This window comes from Galendromus occidentalis, unplaced genomic scaffold (assembly GCF_000255335.2).
Source record: "Galendromus occidentalis unplaced genomic scaffold, Mocc_1.1 scf7180000077453, whole genome shotgun sequence".
In the NCBI taxonomy this organism is placed as follows: Eukaryota; Metazoa; Arthropoda; class Arachnida; order Mesostigmata; family Phytoseiidae; genus Galendromus; species Galendromus occidentalis.
The window spans coordinates 276,046-296,548 of record NW_003805441.1 but is presented as its reverse complement, the minus strand read 5'-3'; the positions used below and the strand labels follow the sequence as shown (position 1 = coordinate 296,548).

At 50.1% G+C, this 20,503-nt stretch overlaps 5 protein-coding genes across 5 annotated transcripts; 2 read left to right on the top strand and 3 right to left on the bottom strand.

The window, feature by feature from the left end:
- Positions 1 to 1,828: 1,828 nt before the first annotated feature.
- On the bottom strand, positions 1,829 to 5,024 carry LOC100906849 (RNA-binding protein 28). Its single transcript, XM_018639748.2, has 6 exons — positions 4,797 to 5,024; positions 4,190 to 4,565; positions 3,504 to 4,069; positions 3,209 to 3,383; positions 2,830 to 3,079; positions 1,829 to 2,749 (listed from the first exon to the last, which is right to left on the bottom strand). Exons 2-6 carry the CDS (start codon positions 4,435 to 4,437, stop codon positions 1,829 to 1,831), a joined length of 2,160 nt encoding a protein of 719 aa, XP_018495264.2. The 5' UTR covers positions 4,438 to 4,565; positions 4,797 to 5,024.
- A 963-nt stretch (positions 5,025 to 5,987) lies between these two features.
- LOC100906705 (acyl-CoA synthetase family member 2, mitochondrial) lies at positions 5,988 to 7,656 on the top strand. The gene is made up of 6 exons (XM_003743948.3): positions 5,988 to 6,005; positions 6,159 to 6,278; positions 6,438 to 6,632; positions 6,713 to 6,951; positions 7,178 to 7,430; positions 7,534 to 7,656. The coding sequence occupies exons 1-6, from the start codon at positions 5,988 to 5,990 to the stop codon at positions 7,654 to 7,656; spliced, it is 948 nt and encodes a 315-aa protein (XP_003743996.1).
- Positions 7,519 to 10,717, bottom strand: LOC100906558 (excitatory amino acid transporter 2). Its single transcript, XM_018639761.1, has 9 exons — positions 10,609 to 10,717; positions 10,026 to 10,227; positions 9,743 to 9,903; positions 9,516 to 9,642; positions 9,190 to 9,410; positions 8,883 to 9,087; positions 8,550 to 8,684; positions 7,894 to 8,439; positions 7,519 to 7,772 (listed from the first exon to the last, which is right to left on the bottom strand). Exons 1-8 carry the CDS (start codon positions 10,715 to 10,717, stop codon positions 8,280 to 8,282), a joined length of 1,320 nt encoding a protein of 439 aa, XP_018495277.1. The 3' UTR covers positions 7,519 to 7,772; positions 7,894 to 8,279.
- A 1,653-nt stretch (positions 10,718 to 12,370) lies between these two features.
- Positions 12,371 to 18,948, top strand: LOC100906413 (uncharacterized). Its single transcript, XM_018639747.2, has 8 exons — positions 12,371 to 12,450; positions 15,982 to 16,112; positions 16,825 to 17,056; positions 17,172 to 17,437; positions 17,598 to 17,818; positions 18,024 to 18,155; positions 18,244 to 18,397; positions 18,472 to 18,948. The coding sequence occupies exons 2-8, from the start codon at positions 16,014 to 16,016 to the stop codon at positions 18,502 to 18,504; spliced, it is 1,137 nt and encodes a 378-aa protein (XP_018495263.2). The 5' UTR covers positions 12,371 to 12,450; positions 15,982 to 16,013; the 3' UTR covers positions 18,505 to 18,948.
- Positions 18,939 to 20,503, bottom strand: stas (Transmembrane protein stas). The gene is made up of 2 exons (XM_003743910.2): positions 19,848 to 20,503; positions 18,939 to 19,621 (listed from the first exon to the last, which is right to left on the bottom strand). Exons 1-2 carry the CDS (start codon positions 20,304 to 20,306, stop codon positions 19,313 to 19,315), a joined length of 768 nt encoding a protein of 255 aa, XP_003743958.1. The 5' UTR covers positions 20,307 to 20,503; the 3' UTR covers positions 18,939 to 19,312.

Here is a 20,503-nt window from a genome sequence, read left to right as displayed (position 1 = left end):
GCCCCCCCCCCCAAAAAAAAATCCTGGGAACGCTCCTGTTCAGAGACAGATTCCCAGCGGAACGAAACAGATACATAAATGTCGTGGGCGATTCGTGACTTTCATTTTGCGGAATTATTTATGTTTCATCGGGGGACAGGGGATCAGTTGGCGTGGAATTCGCCTCATCAACTCCCACCAGCTTTCGAGATGTATTGTTGGGGCTGCTGGAGCTCACTTCAGCCTGCATGCGGGGAACCGGGATCATTCCGATCAGATGGCGTTCAAGACAATACTCAAAGAGCTCACACGCCGATCCATGAAGCCGGGGCGCGAAGCTCTTTGTATTATTTATCAATCATCATAAAAAACTTCAAGGGGTAGGTTTCTGTCGAATGCAGCAAGCATATCAGCTGGATTTTGTTCAATCAATCTCGCCAATTCTGTCGGACCCAGTTCGGGGTTTCCTCTCTCGGGTACCCAAGTTCCGAGTGCCCCTTATTGCGCGATTCCGACGGGAGCCGGTCGCTTGAGGACGGTGCTGAGAGGGCAACGATTGCGGCTTTCCTCATCTATGCGTCGCTTCGATTGAACGCTATCTGCCTACACTTTTCGTAGCGAGACCCTCTGTCGACGGCTCTCTCTTCTCGACACCTGATTGTTGCGTTTCCTCCGTTGCTGATATCGCCGCACCCGGAATGAGCGAGGAAGACATTGGCGAATAACTATCGACGATATTTCCTGACAGTCGAATTGTTGAGAGTAGCCACTACATGAGAACCTTGAATTGGACGATCGCGGACCGTGGGAGAGCCCTGGCATCTTTCCGGCTCAGTGTTCTCGTTCTTGGAGGAATTTCGCCCTCGAAATCATGCCACGACCCCTAATCGTAGCGGGAACTGCATCCCCTCTACTGTGCACCAAACTTACCCCTCGACGGTGTAAGTTTGTCACGGCTCAAGTGTGTCTCGGTGGTGACCGGTCGTCGCAAGGCTCGGGAAGGAAAGTAGGTTAGAGGTGGAGAGGAGCCCTAGGATAATCAGTTCGTAAACGAGTGCTGCGGTGAAATGTCGCAAAGGAGCGAGTACAGTGAAAAACATGAGCATTGCCATAGCCTCGATGATAAGCTCTCGGCTTTTCCGAAGGAATTGAGTGATACTTGCCCCCTTAAGTTATTCTGGTAGATCGGAAGCATGGCTGTGCGATCTTTTTCCTCTCGATTAGTATTGGTGAAAACGAGTCAAAGACTTAGATTCTTCGGGAGAAATTTCGCGACGCCAACGAGGAATTTGACGATCCCAGACGCTTTCGACGAGTCGGGTACGTACTCGAAAATCATCCGTTCTAATTCAACTGCAAGAGAGATCGGGCACCATTGGGGCGACACCATTGATTCCAAGTTCGTATCGGATCGAGAATCAAGGAAAACTTCCTCAGTGTCAGCCGTTCAAGATTGTACTCCTCAGTTGCGGAACATCAGTCAAAAGAAGCCTGTGTCTTCGCCGACGGAACTCGGAAGACTTTCGAGGAATTCCATCGTGACGTCTCCAAATTCTCATCGGGACTGCAGGACCTAAATTTGGAGCCGCTTTCGCGAGTCGCGATATTCGCACCGACCTGCTACGAATGGCTGATCGCGAAATACGCGATAAACAGAGCCGGTTGCGTTGTGGTGAGTGTACTCCGGAGAGATCAGGGAATCGTAGATAACAACGAGTCGTGGATAGCCTCATCTAATGGAGGTGAGATCTGGCACAGCCCTGATCCCAACTCCTAAAATCCAACGAATCGCCGGCTCGTCTCGGGATGTTCCATCGGATCTAAAGAAATAGTATTCAATCATCGATCTTTATTCAGAGTTCTTTTGCAGCCTATTACGCCTCTTGTTTATCAAGTCACTGAGCTGTTTATCTTGTCGTTTTTCCTTGAGCTGGGCTTTCGTTGGGGCCCGAACTCTCTTTTCCTTCTTCTTCTTGAATTCTGGTTGTTTCTTGGCTTTTTTCGCCAGACGCTTCAACCGCATCAGATGGTTCCGTCTGCTCGGATCAGCCCTAACTTTCTCACCGACTCGACGCGGCAAAGTTTTCATGTCCGCCTGGGCTCGGAGACCTTCGAAGGACAGGCGTTCGCCCTTCCCATAGTCAACATTCCGCTGTTCTGTCGACTTGACCGGATCACTCTTCATTTGGTGGAGCTCTTTGAGTTTTTCTCTCGAATGTTGCAGTCGCCGTTCCTTGACCATCAGAGCAGCTTTATTCTCAATTGAAAACGACACGATCGGTCTCATCATGTCGGTGAATATCTCCGGGTTGTTATTGACGTGCCGGAGGGCTTTGAGAGCGTCTTCGTGTTTCGAAAAATTGACGAAACCGAAACCTTTGGACGTTCCTTTCCCGTCCGGCCCCAATCGTTTCATGTTGAGCATCACTCGGGCTTCGGTGATCTTAGCGGATCGGTCGACGGCAGCCGCGAAAATTCTCCGCAATTGCCTATCGTCACAAGTCGGAGGGAGATTGTGAATGCAGAGCCGCGTCGGCGATACGAAATTATGCAGATTCTTCAGCGATTTCTTCTTATTGGCCTCTAGTTTCGCTCGGACTCTGATGTCGTGTTCCGAACAATCTGCGGCTACCGCAGTTCCTCCGCGAATGAAACCTTCCCTCGCGAGATACAGATTGCGGTTGTCTTTCGGCTGTTTCTTCGTTTCTGTTTTCTTGCTGATTTCCTGCTGCAACTGATCACGTTTCATGGCACTCGAGGCCGATAGTACCTTGAAGGAAAATTCTTCATCAGGCAAGCTCTTGGATGCGATCTCGAAAATTCCGCAACATGGAAGTGATCGCGCCCTACCTTGCCGTCGAGCGTCAGTTCACCAGCCCGCAAGCTGGCGATGCACTTCTCTGCGTCGGCTCTCTCCTCAAACTTCACGAAAGCGGTCCCTTTCGATCGGTTGAGAATCCTGTCCATGCAGAGCAGGCAGAACTTATACGGACCGAACTTCTTCATGTGTTCTTGGAGCGTTTTCTGTGTGGTCTCGAAAGAAATGTTGGACAGGAACACCGTTCGGTTGAGATCTTCTTTCTTGATCATCTCCGCTCGCCTGGAACCCGAAAAGATGATCAAAGGGATTTTCTCTCTTGATTCATGTGCTCGTTTATACCGCATCGACTCTTGGTGAAATTTTCTCGACTCGGTATACATACAGGATCGATCCGACTGGAGCGCTCACCTTTTTGCCGCTTCGGCATCACCGTCCTTGTCTTTGGTGCCTTCTTCATCGGAGCTCCCCTCGCTCGGGGTATGACCCCAGTCGGAATCTGAGTCCGCTCCGGATTCCTTATTTCCAGCGTCAGATTTCCCCTTCACCTTCTTCTTGGGTGCAGTCTCCGCAGTATCTTGATCGTCTTCGGAAGAGTTCAGTCACGTTTAGTTGAGAGACTTCGGCTTCGTTCCAGGAGGAGCCGAACAAATGAAACAGACTTCAAACTTGACATCGCGATCGCAGATTTGGAATGGAAGCTCACCTAAGAGATCCCCATTGTCTTCACCACCGCTAGCTTGATCGTCATCGTCGCTTCCGTCAACCTCCATGGCTTCCTCGTCTCCCGAGCTGTCGCTTTCGCTCTCCTCCTGGGTCTGTTCCTTTTGAGGAGCGCTGGATTTTTTTCCGAGGATCCTCTTCTTGTCTTTGACCTGATCTCTCCGGACGAGACGAACTTCGCCGTCGCTTCCGAATTCGATTTCGGAATCACTCTTCTCATCAGGATCCTCACGCAGATTCTTGGCTTGGCCTGCCGACTTCTTCAGTCTCTTCTGAAGGTGTTTCTTCTCGAATTCATCATCGTCGCTCGAGTCACTCCCCGTGTCGTCCTCACTCGAGGAGCTACCATCCGAATCATCACTGTTGTCTTTGCCTCCCCGTTGCTCTGAAGATTTTCCATTTTTAGGCTTTTTCCGCTTCCGGTCATTTTTCCGCTGCGGTTGTTCCTCCTGGTCGTCCCCAGACTCTTCTACATCATCACCCTCGTCGCTCTCCTCGTCGTCATCCTCGTCTTCCCCCGAAACACTGCCTTCGATTCCTCCATGTGACCTAGAAGTTGGCTTGAGTTAATCAGCCCCGGAGGGCATCAACAGGGGTAGCTGTCCTCGAATTCAGCGGAATGCTGAAAATGAGACGAGCGAAGAAAGGTCATAAGTGATAACAACGAACCTGCTGTTTTTCTTTGCATTCGGCACGGGTTTTTCCTGTCTCCGGACATCTTCGAATTTCCCCTTAGCGACGGTGAAGTCGACAGCCACAGTTCGGCCCTTGATGTCTTTCATGTTCATCTCTTTGACCGCCTTCATAGCATGGGGCGTGCTATTGAATTGCACGAAAGCGAAGCCTCGCATTTTCCCGTCGGGCTTCTTCGGAATGTTGACGCTCTGGATTTCGCCGAATTTCCCGAAGGATTTCATCAAGTCTTCCTCCGTTGCTTTGAAAGACAGGTTGCGCACGATGAGCCGGGATTTCTGTTTCTTCCTGGCTGCTTTCGCTTCTTTCGTGAAGCTCACCTTAATCTTGTCTTTCTGCGAAGCGAATGGATCTGAGGAAGAAACGTGTGTTGGTCAATCCGGATCTTTTGACATTCGGGACACGAGCCGAGATTCAGACGGTGGCCTGAGAAATCGAAAAACTTGCTTCCCGTGACATCCACGAGAAGCTTCTGGAATTACTCGGTCTCCGAACATAACGGTTAGAAAAAGACCCAACATCCTGAAGTGTTTCCCCGTCACTGCTCGACGGGAAGACTCTTGGAGTCAACAATCAATCGTACCATTCTTTTTCCTATCTTCGGCCAGTGTGACATTGAGTTGATTGCTTCCCAGCTTGAAGCTTCTGCTGAGGGCTGCATTGACGTCCTCATCGTTGGTGAAAGTCACAAAACCTATCCCCTTGAACTGTTGACGCTTCTTGACCACGAAACAATGTCGAACTTTTCCGACTTCGGAAAAACTAAATCCAGCTGCTCTCTCGTAGCATCCTGGGGAAGGTTCTTCACGAAGAGAGTCAAGTTTTTGTTTTTCGACTCGCCGTCAACGCCTGCCGCCATCTCGGAGTGATTCAATTTAATTAGAGAACACTTTAACTACATAGGTCAGTCTGTTTTCCTCTCCGCACACCGCAATCAGCGCGCACGTGTGTTCCAATGTGTTGACGACACGGAGAGACAGTCACTTGGGAGAGGGAACCAGATTCGAATTCATGGCGCCAAGGAGCTCTCGCCCGCTCGCGGAGGCTTCTGGGTCGAACTTCTGGATTTCCTGGATGATCCAGGAATCCAAGTATTCCTACTGGTAATATTCCTCTCCGACCTTCCAGGTGGCGGTCAATTCGGCTGCACACGAGACCGAACTCAGATACATCCTAGATAAGGTGACCCGATGTCTTGATAATTTCCTTCATTGAGCCTTTAATGTTTTGTGCGCCACTGAAAATACTAGAGACCACTTATCTCTCTCCCAATCCTGAATCCAGACCGAAACCAGAGCCATCATACTGGGCCGGCCCTTCAAGTTCATGGATCATAGCGCTACGCTTCGGGGCGCTTATCCGGACCTGGAGTCGCGCTCTTCTCCGAAAAAAATCAAACACATCATCCGGATGGACGATGATGACATTGATGCGTGAGTGAAGTGAGCGGCGCGACTGGGTGGCAATCGCCGGAGGATCTCTCTATCAGACTGTATTGATTTTTCGAGGCTCAGCTTGAGTTCAGCCCGTGCAGTCGCTCACCACTGACCATAGCACCTTCAAGCCTATAACAACGCTTATCGAGTCGATGCCCGATTCCAGAGGAAATCTTCGTATGTCTGATATGCTGAAAAGTTCAGTTTCGAAGGGTGTAAGGGTCGCTGTCGAAGATCCTGCTGTGATTATTCAATCTTCCGGTTCGACGGGCAAACCGAAGAGCATCGTTCTGACTCACAGAAATATCGTCCTCGCTTCCGACAATAATTATAGGAGAATGCGGCTACGGAAATCCGTAAGTGTCGTCGATTTCGCCTACCTCGGCGGCGAGGAGCTTCCAGCCCGAAAATGTTCTGGCAGTTCCATCGACTCTGATCCTGATTTTCAAGAGTATCATGTTCGACGACTCATCTTTGAATCGCCATCGATGATTCGACTGTACTTCCAGAATCTGGTTCTGGCTAGCTTGCCCTTATACCATTCGTTCGGTTATATCTGTATCGAGGCCACCGATACGCTCAATGGACTCAGCACCGTGTATACATCTATGAAACCGAAGCCGAGAGAGGTGATTTCTATATATATATGTACATATATATGCGAGCTCTTTATTCACAAGAAAGAAAGGTTTCGCCTGATTCCTTTCTCGCTGAGCGGGCAGGCCTTGGCTTTTCCTTTACTCAATGCACAAAATTGGCAACTCTCTTTTTCGATCAATCCCTTCAAGGTGTTGCAAGCAATAGCTGAGGAAAAAGTCACCACACTCCACGGGACACCGACCACTTTCTACGACATTCTCCGATCTCCCGACTTCGGGAAAACCGATATTTCATCGCTTGAAAACGGAACGATAGGCGCGACAACGCTGCATCCCGCTGCGATAGCGGAGATCATTGCAAACTTGAATCTCAGAGATTTTATGGTAAAATATGGAAGAGATAGGGGAGATTCCAGCTTTCCCGGTGGAATTCCAAATTGACTCGATGGTATAACGTTTCTCAGACAGGATACGGGTTGACCGAAACTTCCGGCGCTTGTTCCTTCGGGGACGGAAAGGACTTCAGAGGCTACGAACTCTTCGATGAGACGTATGCTCGGATTCTGAAAGAAAATGGTTCTGTAGCGGGCCCGGGCGAAAAAGGGGAGATTCAGCTGAAAGGTCCTACGGTTTTCAAGGAATACCTGAACGACCGAGAAAAGACCACGGCTGTTCTGGACGGCGAAGGATGGTTCCGAACAGGGTGAGCGGGCGAGTCTATAACTATCGAATATACTTCGGCCCGAAGAAAAACTTTTGTCTTCTCTTTTCTTCCGAAAGTTCCCCAGTCCTGCAGGAAACCTGGATACATTCTCGCTGTGCTCCTCCACGTCGAAAAACCCCGTTCCGATAAGGGTTTGGGAGTTCAGGAGAACGGGTCTCAGGCCATTCAAAAATTGTTGCTCAAGTTTTCCCTCATTCTCGAGCAGCGATCTCGGCACGATGAACGAGGACCGGAAACTCATCGTCAGTGGACGAGTCAGTGATCTGATCATCAAGGGAGGGGTGAATATTTCCCCGGCCGAGATAGAACCGGTGCTCATGGAACATCCGAGCATTCTCGAGGCTCACGTTGTTGGCGTGGGCGACGACCGTCTCGGTGAGGAGGTATGCGCCTGGATCAAGCTCCGTGCAGACAAGGGATGCTCCGAGGAACACGTCAGAGACTTCGCAGCAAAAAAAGTGAGTTCAAAGAGTCACAAAAAAGATGCTTGATAGATTCCGGCGACACTCTCAGAGCCTCCTGTCCATTCTTTATTGATCTCATTCGCGTGTCTTATTCCAGTTGAGTCGCATCAAGGTTCCGAAATATGTTATCGTCACAGACGAGTTCCCGAAGACATCCCTCGGAAAGATTTCGAAAATGAAGCTCCGTGAAGCGTTCGAGCTGATGAGGAAGAAAGATTAAAGAATTCAGGCATGAGGATGAGATCGAGAGACGTCTTCCGTATATCCTAGTGCCATACGTATTACAGCTCTGTGTTCTGGTGAACCTGTCGGACACTTCGATGAACTCTCTCTGTACTAGGAGGAATACGTGATTAGTGATTATTATCGAGCCCCCGGGACTTCTTGATTGAGAAAATGCAGAGATCTGTGATCCAAGACCATGTATAATGTGATGATCATGGATATGAACACCTACACAATGTTTCCCGAGAGTCCGGATCGATGACTCGAGGTATTTGACAGAGATTTTCGGGATAATGGATATATTGGGTGAGATGTCTCAGAGGATAGTAGTTCTCCAAATATATTCGCTTGAGCCGGAATGGAGCCTCCGATTCCGAGTCACATGAGCTGCTGGGTTCCTGTGGGACGGGGGGAAGTCCGATATCTTCAGGCTCATTCCCCCCACCGATCGGATCGGGAAGAAAGTTAACCGTTAGATAATTAACGCTCCCGATAACCATGGAGGGGGCTCATGGCCGTCATCCACGCTTTATGGACTCTCGGAGGGCCGTACGATCCCGAGCTGAGCTAGCTCACGTAAATCAGGGACGTCCCAGCCAATCGGAGGCCGCAACTCACTCAGTGTAGCCGTTTTATGATGCCGACGTCATGAACATGCTCCCAATGATGTTGGCTGAGCGCGTCTTCGGATTCCTCGAGCTCGTGGCGAACGGCGTGGGCGACAACCGCCGCTGCGATGGCTTGACTGTACACATTGACTGCTGTCCTGCAGCGATTCCTATTTCTCGAGAGGAGAGGGAGGAATCATTTGAGTGGAATAATCTTTGTGAATCTAATTGGCATGTAGCGGAGGAATTCTCGAGCATTGAACGGATGGTGTCTACTGACATGATCCAGTCGACGGCCAAGAGCACTGGCAGATGCTTAGCGCTCAAGCCAGCTGACTGCAACACGAGGACCATCGTGATCACGACGGCGTTGGGTATCCCCCGATTCGCGAAACTCGTCAACGCAGCAACTACTCTGCAAGTCGAGAATAAACAGAAGCGCTCGTGATTATTGTGAAAGTGCATCACCTGCTTCGAGCGTGTGGAGAGAAATTGAGAAGGAAACGCGGTCGAAGCTCTAATCCCAGGAATATGGGAACAATCGACTGCGAGAGAGCAATCGAAGGTGAAGATTCGCCTATCGGCAAGATCTACGCGGGTATTAACGGCTCACCCGACAATGATGTAGTGCTGGAAGCTCAGTTGGATACCGTTCAGATTGGCTACGAAAATCGAACCGACGGCTGCGTAAAGCGCGGTACCGTCGAGATTGAAGGCACACGCGATCGGCAGCACGAAACGTGTGACCCTCCGGTCGATTCCGCTCATTTCGAGGCATGATATCGTCACAGGCGCCGACGCAACGCTGTCGGACGTACCTCGAAGATAATGTTCGAGTTCAGAAAGTTGGTTCTTTTATCAGCAAGGTCTCCGGTAGCCTCCTTCAACACGGTGACTTTACAGACTCGCTCGAAACTCACCGAAACCGACCATGATTGCCTGGAAACACTTCCAGGCGAAAACAAGAGGACTTTTCTTGACAACCAAATAATAGCAGAGAGGTAGAAGTATGAAGGAATGCACGAACAATCCCACGAGAACAGTCAGAATATAAACGCGAACGTCCGCCAGGTGAACGCCGAGGTCATCACCAGTTACACACGAGTGTACCAAAAGAAACAAGACACCGAAGGGAAAATACCTGGAACCGGCACGACCATCTCATAGACATAAATCGGGAGCCTCCGTATACTCCTATTAAGCACAAAATGATTGCTGCTCGACGAATAAATTCCAAAGGACGAACCAGTTGATGATGTGAGCCAATCGCATGCAGATGGAATTCAGTATCGAGAAAAATTGAACGTGTGTCTGAGCCAGACCGCCCATGTAACCGGATACTAGGCCGAAAACCGAGCAGAAGAAGATAACGCCTTCAATGAATGAAAGGCTATCAGAAAAGACGTTGCTTTAGCGGAATCGAATGAGGAATCATTCAAAAACCTGAGACTCCCGGACGCTTGGACCCCTTACCGAAAATGTTCAAGCCGTCTGAATACTCGAACTCTCGCCGTAAGACTCTCGGTAGCTCACTGGCATTCAGACCGATGCTGAAGATGACTGGAGACTCGGGCACGCGAACAGTTCGGTGAAGCTGGAAGCATGCCTGCACGAGATTTGTCGGGAACATGTTCCTGCGAATAGAGGGAATGAAATAATTTTTACGAAGCTTGGAGTGTCTGAGGGAAGAGTTGGTGTCCCTTCCGAAGCAAGCTCTGGCTATCCAGGGTCGTCCGGAGATTTCGTGGATTCTCACCTTACGAAGTCCAACGCGGTGTCTAAGCCTGATACTTGGACGTCGGGGTCTCCAGATCGATTTGGCAGAATCACGTCACCCGGTCGTACGAGCGCGACCATCAGGACGCCGATGAAAGCTGCGCTCAGTGTCGAGCTCAGATAATACAGGATCATCATTACGAACATGCGGCCTGATGTTCGTAATTGAACGCGGGCCATGGCTGTTGGGATTTCGAGCAGGAAAGAATCGAGTTAGTTCGATTGATTACGTTGCGGAATGAGCTAGCGATTTGCGAGATTAGTTTCTTTGAAATACGAGATGGATAATGAGATGTTGCTCCCGACACTGCTCTTGAAAATGTTTGACGGACGCCCTAGAGTCATCTCGAGTTTTCTCTCCCTTCCAAGGTTCGACTTTAGGAATTTCGAACGACTCCAAAGCGCTTATCTCCCTCAAGCACTTCAGAGCTATGTGAGTACATATATACCGAGGGATGAGAGAAGGCACAAAAGATCTTCAGCTTTCGGTCGTTCGGCTTCAGTTCAATTCAGCACCGAAATCCGCGGTGGAGTGAGTCGTAGATTGAACAGAAGCTCTTTACCTGATATCACAGATGAGACAACCAGAGGGAGCGTGAGCACTTTGTACATTCTGAGCAGGATTTCTCCGGGTACACTTAGAAGTCCCGAGATATCTTCGTCGAGCTGCATTCCCTTGAAGATGAGGCCGCCGCTCAGTCCTAGCAGAACGCCGGTCAGCCCTAAAACGACCTGCTTCCTCTGCATATTCTGAAGCGAGTAAAACACGGACTGGGATTTGTTCTTCTCGTTTCCGCATCTTTCCAACGAACTGATTCCGGAAATCGTCGCGGACAAAGGCTCTATCCCGCCTCGACAAACCTTGGTCATGGCGGTCCGTGGTTCGGTTGTTCGATCGACTCGATAATGAAACGCCCGGTGTACTACTGCTCGATTGAATGTCTCCACCCATCCGACTTGTGCTGTTTGGATAACAATCTGTCGGATTAAGGGAATTCTCACGATGGGTTTTCTCTTCGTGAGGTCCCCGTTTCCCTCTCGTTCCTTGGACGTATCGAAAGCAAGCTCTCTACGTGTATATGATTCCAGCCCGTACGACGCTAGGTATTAGCCCCCTATGGGAGGCGCGATGCGGATAACGAATCCCAGGGATCCTTCCCTAATCCGATGATGAGAATGGCGATGTCAAAGGCTCCCCGATATTCTAAAGCCTGCATCGCGGACGGGTAGGTCGAACGTTTATCAAGCGCCCGCCATGTGAATCGACGGAGCCGCAGCTTCCTGTGGATTTGAGCTCGTGCGCGAGCGGGGATGGCATCGTTATGTATCCAGATCAGCGAGGAAATCGAATACGACGGTGAGTTGACCACGTGAGGAGGCCGACGATCCGTTTGTATGATCGCTGCTCACAATCCATCATCCGGATAACTCAGTGGCGGTCAATCGCCGGTTCCGGTCAATTGCGAGCCATCACTGGCCATACTCGCTGCAACGAGCCGCAAGCCGGGATCGAGAGATCCTGTCCGAGATGGAATGTATTTCGAGTGTTTTCTCTTGAATGTGGATCGAAAATGTGATTGGCCGACTCCGTAGCTCATCTATGGCGTGAGCGACGCATTTCTTTTATGGATCGTTGTCCTCTATGCGGGGGAGCGAGGCAGCGAGAACACTCGAAAAAATCCAAACGTCTTTTGACGGCATGCAGAGCATGAGTCGCTAGTCCGAGCGACGGGACGGAGTTTATCAGTGGCAGCTGATGGGGAACTCACGAAAGGACGGAAAGTAAACCGGCAAGATATTCATGTCGAGAGTGCCACTCCGTAATCGGGGTACTTCAAACGGAGACCTTAGAAGTATTTTTGTGGGCTCTCACGGGAGGCTCTCGGAAAACCGAATCACCCTGGTTAGAAGTAACATATGGAACAAGAAACCGAGTGGGATGCCCGGTATGAATTGCTCCATGCGGTGCCCACGGTCAGAGTGATGGGGGGTACCGATTGAGTCCACGAAACACATTCCAGACCTCGGTCATGCTCTGTAAGTCAATCAGTCGTCTCTTACGAGGTACCTATCGTTTATTCTCGTCGGAACTCCTGAATTACTCAGTCGAGAGGTCGAGCTGGCTGAATGCTCGCTCGCCACTGATACGGAGGCGAATCGAATAAAGGGATAGTTCGTAAACATGCATCAGGTTACCGTACGCACGACCGCATTCCCTTGGAGAGACTTCTAGCGGAGACACTCTCATCGTACCTGGAATCCCTTTCCTACACCGAGCAAGCAGGATGAGCGTATTAGAGTCAGTCCGGTCGAGGCTCTGAGAATCGGCTGCGAGGAGCCCGAGTATTCAAAAGCTTTTTCGAAGCTAAGGTTCGTGCCTCTCCTCGGAGGATCGGCTTCCAAAGGTGAGGTTCCGCACGATTTCCCGCCGACAAAACATGCTTTGGCGTTTTGTTTCCGCGTGATTCTGTTGTTGGAAAAACGGATCGTTGACTACTCTCGAAGGAAAAAGCCACCGGTTGCCATTCTCTCTCGGCCCCCCTCGTGATTCCGCGTACTATCGCAAGGATCACCTTGAAAAAACAACGGAACGATTTCACTCCGATGTCACATGCCGATATTAGTATCCCGACCACGGGTGTAACGTAGCCGTTAATACTCGATCCGCAAGTGTCTGGAAACCCATTAGCGTTTTGTACTAGAGACCGAATCTAAGTGATTATTCTCATAGAGATGATGCAAGCCCTGTGGATCGGCGGAGCAGGAGATTCCGGGAGAGGCGAAGGCAGTCCCCCGACTGCTCCGACGTTCCCGCAAGGTAGTCATACAGATCACCCTCACAAGTAAACGTTCACTTATGCATTTCTGAGAGGCTTTGGCCTGAGCAAGAAAACCTTTCGAATAAAGCGTCAGACAGCGGAAAAAAAATTTTCACCCCGAAATCACGCCTCAATGCTCCTCTCACCATTGATTCCACTTTTTTTTTTAAGGAGTAAACTCTGCTTTATTTGGCATGGTAGTACTGTAGTTGATGATCCAAGATCGAGGGGGAGAAGCGGGCATTATTTCTCGTGAAATATTGTTGTCCTGCTTCGCGGAGGCGTGATTTATTTGGGTCTTCAGGGTGTCGGAGGGCAAATATCGAAAAAACTGTTGCCTCTACAGCCTGGCCTGTCTGACGCCGATATCACAGGGTTTCCTTAATTAGACCCTTTCAGAAGGATCGTATGCCGCCTCCGACTCGAAAACTCAATGGTGAATTCTTAGTTGTCGGTAAAAAAAGCGGGGGATTATTCAATTCATCCCTGAGTGAGGAGTCCTGCCATCCTGATGGATATCCGATGATCCCATTCGAGAACTCCACGTATACCACTAAGATCGAGACTCTCAGCTGTTGTGAGCTGAAGAGACGAGGGATCTCTTGAGTTCTATAGGATTCCGCTCAATAGATTCTTCACGGTGCTGGTCTTGAGATTCACAGAACATAAGAAGAGAGGGTCGCTTGATTTTCATGGTGAGGGATCTGTCATTTCCTCACGTTGGACGTGAGAGAGGGCGAAGGGCATGAAATTCCTTGATCTTCACCGAGAGAATCATAGTGAACAGAGTTGGCTGACGTATGATATGTGCACTGTGACGACTTATGTCCACGATTTGGTACGCGAGTCAAGCAGCCGACCCGGAGCTCCGACAACCGATATAGCCGACCACCGGCTGCGATCCGTCACCAGCGATTCCGAGTACCTCGGAAGGTCGGAGGGGACCTGTCAAGGCACACAGAGCCTTCTGAGTAAGTCCGAGAATCCACTCTGACCTAACACAAACAAGCACACGTCTCGAGAAATTTACAACGTCTAAGAGGAATTGCTTGCGGTATGCCTGCGATTCGAATGATCACGGGCTATTTATGGCGAGTTAAATTCGAGTGTTTGCTACCGAGTCGGTCGTTCGCATTCCCTCGCACTGCAGTCGCTCCTCTTTCTGTTGCACCGAGTTGCGGGCTTGTCTAGGACTTCTCTAAGCGGCACCGCACAATCGGCAAAAATCTCGAGAATGGTCAAAGCATGTCGGTGTCCATCCGACGTCGATAACTTTCAAGTCGAGCGACGCTTCCATGGTGCCATCAGGAGGCTCAGGGGCAAATTACTTCGCCGCTTGCGGATTCAGGGAGCCTTTCGATGGTCTGCAGCAACCTTGACCACGCCAGGTTAGACTTTCCAAAAGTATCGAATCTTCAGGTCCGACGGCATTTATTCTGTGCCTTCCGGACAGCGAGACAAGAGCCTTCAACAGTCGTGCTCCTACAAAATGCGAATCGGTACTCTCTCGCGCTGCCACTGAAAAACCTCGCACTGGGCAGCTCTATGTTGGGTCTCTGGATTTCGTCGACGCCTCCGAATTTTGTTTAACCGTGATGCTCGTTGCGTATGTCTCGAAAAATCTGAGGCATTCGTCACAACAGATAGGCTCCCGGCGATTTTCTAGCTGGTGGGTTTTCGGTCATCTCAATCGTCAGCTACATCACGGCGTTCTCGCGCCTTCACCGGCTCTCGATAATTGTATAGTCGAGAACGGAAGTGCTCTATTGTCACGACTTGTAGTAGTTGTCTAGTGGGAGTGCGACTGAAGTCAGCAATTGCTCGGACGGTGATCCGCCGGCTTATTTGGCGGTCTCGAACGTGGTGTTGCGCACCCAACCGGAAGTCTTGTTTTGCCGAGAAGTGTATACTGCTGCGTTAGCACTCGGCAGCCCATCCAACATTTCAACTACTCCTACCGACCAAAAATTTATAGTTGACCTCGGTAATATCATCCACCTTGGTAATATGTCGTCCAAATTTAAGGTCAAGCTCGGATGATGGTTTTCACTCGCATCGTAAATCGGATGATGACAGCGAGTGCAGTGTGGACGGAAATCTTGAGCTTCATGTCAAAGATTGGCTGATGGAGAGGCGATACGGATATTTCCAATCTGACTGGGACATTGTTGTCCGTGTGGAGTCTTCTACAGCGGCGAAGATCAAAGATCGCGGAGAAAGTACTGAGCTCCCGAGCGCATTGAAACTCTCAAACACCGTGCCGCCGATGGCGCGTAACCGTGGAATGTTTTTCGCTAAGAGCGTCGCACATTCTGTTTGTCCGCTTTCCACTGGCCGGTCCCATGTCGAGAACGATTCCACTCGATTCTCGTCCGCTTTGAAGTATAGATGTCCTCTCTATTGTATTCGCGAAGATGGGGCTTCTCGGGAGAAAAGTATCTCAAAGTAGTATCAGAAACTGCTCCGAGGTTCTAATAGAGGGGAGGTTTAACAAAATTTCTGTGGCGCGAGTCATTATTCCACGCAACGCATGAGGGAGCACGGACAGAGAAGCACTCGCACCGCTCGCTGGAAGAATACACTGTCACGCTTCCAGCGGGGTAGCATGTCATGATCGTTGTTCCGTGGGACACGGGAGAAGAAATTCCACTGCTCGAGTCGATCAAGTGGAATGTCCGAACTCAGGCAGGGCTCCTCTATCGCCGTATATGCACATGGTAAATGCGGAATCGAATGTTGACCGTCGATGTCAAGGATACTCCCGTCCTTTTCACCAACCAGGAGGATACGAGAGAAGCTTGCAATACGTGTCGGGTAGATAAGGATTCCAACGCCATACGGGAGCGCTCAACGATACTCTTCATTTGGTCAAATCCGGCCCGACTCTATACAGTAAAAGCTCGTTATAACGACCAATCAATGAGCCGCTCTCCAAGGACTTTATTACCCCATCCTCCCGGAAGCACCCAGTCAAACTCGGATAGGTCGGGATTTATGGCGGACTTGATTTTGTATTCCTGAGAAAGATACGATTGCATGGATCGGGAGCGAAAATTGGTGGATCCACTAATTTAAATCTCCATCTTGGAAGAAGTGTCCAATCAGGAATCCTTGCAGGACAGAGCCCTGGTGACGATGTTCGCGACCTGATGCCGAACGATCACTTCGAATATCCCCGCAAAATGGTCAGCAAAATCTGCTCATCGATCTACAGTGAGACGAAAGAGCCAGCGCCTTATCCCTCAAAGGTGAGACAGCGAACGTCTTGCCTTTGCGTAGCACCGGGGTGAATTTGTATCAAGTTCTTGTCGAGCTGCGCTCCACTCAAGCCGTCAACACAGGATACCGTGTATCGATCATCGGGATCCTCGTCCCCCGAGCAAAAAGCCAAGGTGATCAAGAGAATCGAGTCGGAGCCGCATGCTCCGTAGCGGTCCCCTCGCGGCTGTGACGCGAGCGAGCAGCGGAGGCGAAAATTCCGATCAGCGGCGCCGGCACGTGCTATATTCCACCGCTCTGAGCACCATTCGAGTTCGAATAGCCAGATGTCACGCTTCGATACATCGATCGCCGTTGGCTCGAGAGTTTCCGACGAATGGTCGAATATCTCGCAATTCCACTCAGGTTTTGGAAGCTCTGCCGTGAACTTTGGAATTCGCGGAGCGTTCCCTCGAGTCTCATCCGTGACCTATGAGAGAGCGCGTCAGTCCTGCGATCTCCGGTCGAGACCATTTCGGCACGAAGTCGGTAATCTGAGAGGATAAGTTTAGTCCCGATGCATCCGCAATGGTTTTACAGTTCGAGCCTCAGGCTGATTTCCTAATTATCTGATTCACGGGAGAACCGCCAAGACTGGCCCGGTGCGGCCGGCGGGGGGACTTGCCTGAGAACGCTGCCATTATATCTCCGCGCGTGGGGAAGTAGAAGGAATCCAGACACTAAGTGAATGAATTCAATCAGATCACCTCCGTCGATAATCGTCTCCTGTTCGTCGTCGACATCCTGCTATGTCACTTCATCCTCTCTCCACTGGTCATCGCGAATTGGGCGTTTGCCTGGCAAATCTGCGACGCCACCGGAAAAACCATTGAAAGTAGCTTGATATGCTGCCTGATTGGTTTCGTCGTGCTCACAATGCTATGCCAGAGTCAGTTTTTCCTGAAGCAGCACGCTGTCTCACCGACTGGAAAAGGTTGATCGCTCCTCTCAATGTCCCTGCTTGAGCCCGATTACTTCATACGCAATATGCTCTGCCCTTCCCTCGTATTTTGAGCTTCGTTTATTCACTATCCGCTTGTTCTTCGCAGCTCTGCCTGTGGTGGCCTCCGTGTACAACATCGTTGTGGCCTTCGCAACCATCCTGAGTTGGAGGGGCGTCTGGACCATAATGGATATCCGCATCGGCACTGATCTGAAGTCTTGCATCGCGTCTTTCTCGCTGGGCGCAGCTTTGCTCTCCGGAGCAGGAGCCTTGAAAACAAGCGCGATCGCACCACCTTTTCTCTTGCAAAGCGATGATGTTTCGCGACGTGACGGTGCAGTGTTCGACTTCCCCACACGATTCCAGCAGAAGGTAGGTCAGCGAGAGTTCTATGAGACCAGAATACCGCTGTAGTTGGTTCCTCTTTTCAAGAACGAGGAGGAGGGGGAGGATGCTTTGCTTCACGCCCCTCCTTCTTCCGACCCGAAACGGCTGATGGGAATCGATGAAAACTAAGAATGTCTTCCTACAGCGAGGTTTCAGGCTTGCGTTGGATGCAATTTTTACGAACATAGTTTCCATCGTTGGCGTTGTTGGGGTCTGGCGAGCGCTTTGGATACCGCAAGATATTCTGCTGGAGTTTGATTCGGACGATTCGCATGCTCTGAGATCGAATTTGTTGTCTTGTTCCATCGGATGGCTCTCAGCTCTCATTCTCATCGGCCTGCAGCCATACATGGACACAGTCTTCCGGTCAGTGATTTTCATTTTCTGAGCGTAAACTCTACAATCGTTCCCGTTCTCAAGGATCCAAGTAGTTCGGGACCCGCGCGGAATACGATATCCCTCGACAGAATGATATGATTCGATTTATTGAAAAATTATCGCGTATGCCAACGGACTCAAGCGACCTCGCAAGCGAATACTTCTCAATGAGAGCTCCTCTTTCCGTTTTCAGAGGAGTGGAGATCCGAGTGAGTTGGTGGTACCGTTTCGCATTCGAGTCGTTCTGGTCGTTACTGCAATCGCTGTCGACGGTATTCCTCTGGAGGGGAATATGGAATTTGAGCGAAACTTATCTCGGCGACTTGTAGGTTTTTCCAAGTACACAGAGAATAATTCGTGATACTGAGTCCAAGTGAGAGCGAAGACCCACCGAAAGTACTTTGCTGGTGCAGATTCGTCGGTGTACCCGCTGTGCACGGATGTGTGACCGTAGTGCTCTTCACAACGCTCGCGCTGGACGTTCTGTCAATGAATTGCAACACGGGCGCGAAAGGCTGCAGCTGCGACGGTTCCGGAATCGGGAATCACATCCGTTACCTATCATCGGTAGGTGCCCGAACATATGCAGACTCTGTGACCCCACGTTCTCGATATCTGATCAGGCTTTCAACATATTCCAGGAAATAGACTCCTCGCGGTGTGAGATTCCCTGACACGATGTTTCCACTATAATCATGACTATAGATTAGCGCAGTTTGAAATTATGTTCATATTATACTAGTCAGCATATGACTATTTTCCGACTACTCGATTCGAGAAATCCTCGGTGATAATTTATTGTCCTTTCTCTCCGGGATCACTCGAAGGGAACGAGCCGAGATCACAAAAGGTACTGGGGGTGATAGTCACACCCAAGCTCCATACAACCATATATTATGAAGTCACGTATCCTGTACATTTGTACATATACGATGTTCCGACATGTACATCCGTGGCCCCCATCTAGGCCGGAACGGCGGTTCGATGATCGGAGGCTCTAAAGAGTGGAATTTTACGAACTTTTAATATACACATCAATTCAACAAGAGCGAGATTGTGCCCGTCTTCCATCAGCCACGCGAAAAAAGAAGAATAAACGAACAACGATTAGTTTATTCAAATATGTACAAACTAGAATGGATTGAATCGAAGACCCTGAACTCATTCAGCACTCCTCACCTAATAAGAGGTACGATAGAAATTCCAAAAACCGAAATTCTTCAGACCGATGCAAACCCTCCCCATACCGGAACAATACCACATTGTCCCTGGTGCGCTCTCGTGCCGAAATGCTTTGAATATTCCCTCACATCACAATACTTCAGACGGCGAATCGAATTCATTTGCAGCTATCTATGGAACAGTGATCCGCCAATCATTCGGTTCTTCAAGTTTTCAGACCTCCTGAGGCTCCGCACTCTCAATCTCTTATGATAGGAGTCAACGATAACATGTGCAAGATACTCAATTGATGGAATTCACCTATTCGAATTTGTTCTTGAACCTATTGCGCAGCACCACTGGTATCATGGAGAGGACTGCGAACCCTGTGAGCAACAGACCATTTTCGAGCGTGAACATGACGTTCGCGGACGCAAGTTGCTGCAGCGAAATTCCTGCTCTAATCGCCAATATCGACGGCGGTGCTACGCCCAGGAATGTCCCGAGGAAGAAGGGCGCCAGATTGACCGACACAATCGGAGAGGCGACGTTGATCAGCCAATTAGGGAGAAACGGAGTTATCCGTAGGAAGATGATGTAGTAAAGCATGTTGTTCTCGTGATTTGAAACCTGGAAATCAGACGGTCAGTCGTAGGATTCCATGACAGCTGCTGCTCGCAAGGACAGGGATCCCTAGGCCAGGAAAGATACTCGTACGGAACACGGCGTGGATGTCTCGACAGTCAGTATCGACAGGAACGAAAATCACTCATGAGAGGGGTGCCTCGCCGAGTTCGAATACGAGCGTCTGACGATTATATTCGGACGAAATCCATAATGTGTCCGCCCAACTCACCTGCTTTTTCAATTTCTCGACTCTGTCCGGGAAGTAGTGCATGATGAGGCGTCTTCCGACGCAATACGAAATTAGATAACACAGAGAGGCTCCTATCGCCGAACACAGACAAACCGTGAGGAGAGCCAGTGGGAACGGAAACAAGAATCCAGAGAGGAACGACAGGAAAATAGATCCTGGTATCGCGAAGGACTGAAGGAAAATATATGTACAGAAGAAAGCCAAGAGAACCATGGCGAAATTGTCGTCGGTGTAATTCGACAAAACGCGTCCGAGATCTTTGGCGGATTCGAGACTCGTCGGCAGAGTGACGTAGGGTTTCTCCTCAGGCTCCATCTCGGGGAAGAATAGATACACCGTGTAGAGTCCCATGCCAGATAAGAGGAAAATCGCGGAGATCGCTATGAAGGCGTTACGGTTTGAAGTTTGCTCGGTCTGATCTTCGACGTTCACCGCCATCTCGAGACGTGGCTCGTTTGTTCGAATTCGGGTCTTCGGATCGCACTAGTCGACACAGCGTGGACCGCTAGCTTATCTCAGTCGTCCAGAAGCTCATCGGACTTCTGTTCATGGAGTTGGATCGAGCGTTGGAGAGAGGAGTCGTATTTCCGGGAACATTGGAAATGACGGCAACAACACACGGACTTTCTTCGAAG